General features: G+C 45.4%; 1 protein-coding gene across 2 annotated transcripts in view; it reads right to left on the bottom strand.

Moving 5' to 3' along the window:
- Positions 1-247: 247 nt before the first annotated feature.
- rhbg (Rh family B glycoprotein) overlaps positions 248-5786 on the bottom strand; it is a 22041-nt gene continuing 16502 nt past the window's right edge. The window contains exons 8-11 of one of the 2 annotated variants that reach the window (XM_080471809.1): positions 3824-3945; positions 2031-2104; positions 1004-1073; positions 248-716 (exon numbers count right to left, since the gene is read on the bottom strand). In XM_080471809.1, the coding sequence (XP_080327935.1) occupies positions 697-716; positions 1004-1073; positions 2031-2104; positions 3824-3945 (286 nt within the window). In that variant the 3' untranslated portion in view covers positions 248-696. The remainder of the gene's footprint in view (positions 717-1003; positions 1074-2030; positions 2105-3823; positions 3946-5786) is intronic. The other variant, XM_080471808.1, reaches the window with a different exon arrangement.

Below are 5786 nucleotides of genomic sequence, written 5' to 3'. Positions count from 1 at the left end.
GATTTCTAAATAATCATTGATCCTGGAAGAGAATAGAAGTGATGATGACGGGCCTTTCTTCGTCATAACAAGCAGAGACTTGATTGCAAAGCCACTTGCCTCGTCACACATTAACAAAAGAGAAGAAAACAAATCTTTATTAATCTCATAAAAGCCTAAATAAAAAGAACTTTCTCAATCGTACCGATCAAAACCACTTGATTCATTTCCATCGGATTGTGATACAAGACTTAAATGAGACTCGACATCATTTTGAACCTTTTATTTTGCCAAAAAATATCCAATGTTGAGGTGAAAAATGATTTCAGTTTACAAAAGATTGATTCAAAGATTTAATTCAGCCAACCCCTATTATACCAAATCAGTCCAATCCCAAATATACAACAACAAAAAACCCATAAAGGTACAAACTAAACTAACAGGAGTGTTCCTAATCTAACTCATTCTGTTTAATATGCTAACAATCTGAGGAATAAGAAGATTAAAATAATAATACATGGGAACGTTTCAGTTTGAATGAAATCTGTTGATTGACATTTTAAAATGTTTTTGTATATTTTTAATTTTAACTGCTTCAGACGAGTCGTCTTTGGTTTTCAGGTGTCATGATGCTTTTAGGACGTTTTCCCAGCGCAGCCTCCCGCAGGCCTGCAGCAGCTCCTCATCGCCCTCTGCTGGCTCCAGCGGGGTATTACCTCAAACAGGGACTTGAATTTCTTAATTCAAGGAAAACATTAGATGTTCAAACTTTAAAAAAACAAAACAGTTTGACGGCTCAGTGAGGGTCAGAACCTACAGCGTCTCAAGTGTTAGGATGAGTGTGTGTGTGTTTTGGTCTTTCTGTGTGTGTGTGTGTGTGTGTGTGTGTGTGTGTGTGTGTGTGTGTGTGTGTGTGTGTGTGTGTGTGTGTGTGTGTGTGTGTGTGTGTGTGTGTGTGTGTGTGTGTGTGTGTGTGTGTGTGTGTGTGTGTGTGTGTGTGTGTGTGTGTGTGTGTGTGTCTAACTGTTGAGCTTGTCCGACTCGGCCGTCCTCACGGTGCTCAGCTCCTCGTGATGCTCTTCTTCTCCGGGGACCTGACACACAGACGTTCACGTCATTCAGTCTTTTATGAAAAAGTTTCCATCCTGCAGAACCGATATCGTCTCGTCTTCACATCAGCAGCGCTCCGCCTCTGAACGCCCCGGTGGCGTTCTGCAGAGTGGTTGAAACAGCTTTTATTCGCGTTTCACAAAACTATTGGTTTTCCAAGTCAAACAGAAGAGTGTAAAAATAAAAACATGTTTTACAACTTCATGCATCATGTATGTAAATAGACAAGAGGTGAAAAACTTGGTGAGCGATGCTCAAGTTCTGTTCCTGAATCCACCTGCTGATCACACTGTGTGCAGTGGACCTTCTCCACCTGCTGATCACACTGTGTGCAGTGGACCTTCTCCACCTGCTGATCACACTGTGTGCAGTGGACCTTCTCCACCTGCTGATCACACTGTGTGCAGTGGACCTTCTCCACCTGCTGATCACACCTGCGTGCAGTGGACCTTCTCCACCTGCTGATCACACTGTGTGCAGTGGACCTTCTCCACCTGCTGGCCACACTGCGTGCAGTGGACCTTCTCCACCTGCTGATCAGAGTATTTCCAAAGGAAAGTAACCCGAGGTGGATTTTTGGTGCAACACCACCATCTTGTGGCTGTCCAGTGAACTGCAGCGCTCCTTTAAAGCAGGTAAGTTTGTAATATTTGTGCTCTTTACAGATATTTGCCAGCCTGTCGGGACTATTTACTGGAAATATTCCATCTACGATGTGATTTAATGTAATAACGTAATAAACAAATGTAATAACCATCTTCCTTCAGGCCCTTTTCTTTCTTTGTGTTCTAAATGTAAATTATTTTTTATTCTGTTATCCCATAAAAACGGTTGCTTCCGTGCAGGATGTGTACTCAAAGTATTTCACTGCACATTATACTGAGTATAACTGTTGTGTGTGACTTGACCGAAGGTGTTTTAATGAGATCTGGTGAACTCACCTCCCAGTAGATGCTGTCCTCGAAGCAGATGGTGTCTGGAGGAGCCCCGAAGACGGGCAGCTTCAGAATGAATCCTGAACACAGAACAAGGTTATTGATCTCCTTCATCAGTCTCCTACATCTCCTCCTGCATCTCCTGCTACATCTCCTCCTACATCTCCTCCTGCATCTCCTGCTACATCTCCTGCTACATCTCCTGCTACATCTCCTCCTACATCTCCTCCTGCATCTCCTCCTACATCTCCTCCTGCATCTCCTGCTACATCTCCTCCTACATCTCCTCCTACATCTCCTCCTACATCTCCTCCTACATCTCCTCCTACATCTCCGCCTGCATCTCCTCCTGCATCTCCGCCTACATCTCCTTCATCAGTCTCCTCCTACATCTCCTCCTACATCTCCTCCTACATCTCCGCCAGCATCTCCTCCAGCATCTCCGCCTACATCTCCTCCTACATCTCCGCCTGCATCTCCGCCTACATCTCCTCCTACATCTCCTCCTACATCTCCTCCTACATCTCCTCCTGCATCTCCTCCTGCATCTCCGCCTGCATCTCCGCCTACATCTCCTCCTACATCTCCTCCTGCATCTCCTACATCTCCTCCTACATCTCCTCCTACATCTCCTCCTACATCTCCTCCTACATCTCCGCCTGCATCACCTCCTGCATCTCCTACATCTCCTCCTACATCTCCTCCTGCATCTCCTACATCTCCTCTTGCATCTCCTCCTACATCTCCTCCTGCATCTCCTACATCTCCTCCTACATCTCCTCCTGCATCTCCTACATCTCCTCTTGCATCTCCTCCTGCATCTCCGCCTGCATCTCCGCCTACATCTCCTCCTACATCTCCTCCTACATCTCCTCCTGCATCTCCTACATCTCCTCTTGCATCTCCTCCTACATCTCCTCCTGCATCTCCTACATCTCCTCCTACATCTCCTCCTGCATCTCCTCCTGCATCTCCTCCTACATCTCCTCCTACATCTCCTCCTGCATCTCCTCCTACATCTCCTCCTACATCTCCTCCTGCATCTCCTACATCTCCTCTTGCATCTCCTCCTACATCTCCTCCTGCATCTCCTACATCTCCTCCTACATCTCCTCCTACATCTCCTCCTACATCTCCTCCTGCATCTCCTACATCTCCTCTTGCATCTCCTCCTACATCTCCTCCTGCATCTCCTACATCTCCTCCTACATCTCCTCCTGCATCTCCTCCTACATCTCCTCCTACATCTCCTCCTGCATCTCCTCCTACATCTCCTCCTGCATCTCCTACATCTCCTCTTGCATCTCCTCCTACATCTCCTCCTGCATCTCCTACATCTCCTCCTACATCTCCTCCTACATCTCCTCCTGCATCTCCTCCTGCATCTCCTACATCTCCTCCTACATCTCCTCCTGCATCTCCTCCTACATCAGCTCCTACATCAGCTCCTGCATCTCCTCCTACATCTCCTCCTGCATCTCCTCCTGCATCTCCTCCTACATCAGCTCCTACATCAGCTCCTACATCTCCTCCTGCATCTCCTCCTACATCAGCTCCTGCATCTCCTCCTGCAGCGCCCGTCCAACACATCCATCTCTCTCCAAGTCAGAACGCCTGATTGATCCATTTCACTCCAGAATTAATTCATCCCTCCTTTCTTCTCCAAACGACGTCAAACAACAAACCGATGGTAGAAAAGACACGACGTTCAGCTTCAAATGAGCGCACGCAGAGATCACACGGAAGATTCTCACGACGGGGTAACATGGCCGACGGGATTGAGAAGACGTTCCACCCACCGACGATGAGCCCCCCCAGCAGGGCGACGCCCAGCGTGACGGCCAGAGAGACGGCCTGGACGCCTCCTTGGTACGAAGCTGTTCGATCTCCATCGTCCACCAGAGGAAAGACGTCCTTCATCCTGGAACGCAGCAGAACGACCATCATCCCTCGTTCAGATGAAAACACTCGGAAAGGATAAAGTGATGTGTCGACCCGACTTCACTGGAAGAACAAACTTTATTTCTTCTCCGTCACATTCATTCACTTCGAGACGTTTACTGCCTTTAATTCATCTACTCTTCATTTTTCCTTCATTTGTCTGAAGGTAATTCATATTAAAATAAGCCGGTACAGTTCAGTTTCACTTTGTTTTGCTCTTCATAAATACTCACTCATACTAAGAAGCAAGTATTCATCCTAAATCAGAATCTCATTTAAAAGTTCATTTACACTCATAACATCTAAAAATGGTATTTGTTACTAAAATATTTAAATAAACCACAAAGGAAAAGATCATCATATGAAGTATTATAATAAACATTTTTAATATTATATGTAAGTTTAAAATGATAAAGAATAAGACCAAAAGGCTTAAATACTTTAAAATTAGTAGTTTATGTGGAATGAAGCTGTGTGTGTTTCAGCAATCCTGCCATTTCCGTAGAAACAAGCTTTGTTTTCAAGATGTCTGCTTAAACGTGAAACTTTTGTAAAACAACAAAAAACTTGTTTTCACTTGAAACGATTCCTGCATGTTTCCAACGTTCCCCTGAGGGTGACGAGCGTGTCACGATGAAGCTGATAGCAGATCGATCATTACGATGAAGAGGAAAGAAGAAGGAGGAAAAAAGAGTGAAGCTTTTATTCTGATGGGGCCGCTTCCTGCGGCGCTTCTCAGCGACGTCAGTCAGACGTCGATGACGAAGAAGTCGTAGTAGAAAAATATCTGAGCTGGTTCCACATGTGAACGAGGCCCGAGTCTGGAGGGGAACATCGGGATGGGAAACAAAAAGGATGGGATACGAGTCGTAGCGAGCAGAACGTCACAACGTCAGAACATCAGAACGTCAGAATGTCACAACAACATCAGAACGTCACAACGTCACAACGTCACAACGTCACAACGTCAGAACGTCACAACGTCACAACATCAGAACGTCACAACATCAGAACGTCAGAATGTCACAACAACATCAGAACGTCACAACGTCAGAACATCACAACGTCACAATGTCACAACGTCAGAACATCAGAACGTCACAACGTCACAACGTCAGAACATCACAACATCACAACGTCAGAACATCAGAACATCAGAACGTCACAACATCAGAACATCAGAACATCAGAACGTCACAACGTCACAACGTCAGAACATCACAACATCACAACGTCACAACGTCAGAACATCAGAACATCAGAACGTCACAACTTCAGAACGTCACAACATCAGAACGTCAAAACATCAGAACGTCACAACATCAGAACGTCAAAACATCAGAACGTCACAACATCAGAACGTCACAACATCAGAACGTCACAACATCAGAACGTCACAATGTCACAACGTCAGAACATCAGAACATCACAACGTCACAACATCAGAACGTCACAACATCAGAACGTCACAACATCAGAACGTCACAACGTCAGAACATCACAACATCAGAACGTCACAACGTCACAACTTCACAACGTCAGAACATCACAACATCAGAACGTCACAACGTCACAACTTCACAACGTCAGAACATCACAACATCAGAACGTCACAACATCAGAACGTCACAACGTCACAACATCAGAACGTCACAACATCAGAACATCACAACATCAGAACGTCACAACATCAGAACGTCACAACATCAGAACGTCACAACATCAGAACATCACAACATCAGAACGTCACAACATCAGAACGTCACAACGTCACAACATCAGAACGTCACAACATCACAACGTCACAACATCAGAACGTCA

This window comes from Lipophrys pholis (genome assembly GCF_963383615.2).
Source record: "Lipophrys pholis genome assembly, chromosome: 9".
Taxonomy (NCBI): domain Eukaryota; kingdom Metazoa; phylum Chordata; class Actinopteri; order Blenniiformes; family Blenniidae; genus Lipophrys; species Lipophrys pholis.
This window is presented reverse-complemented; position numbering and strand designations above follow the sequence as displayed.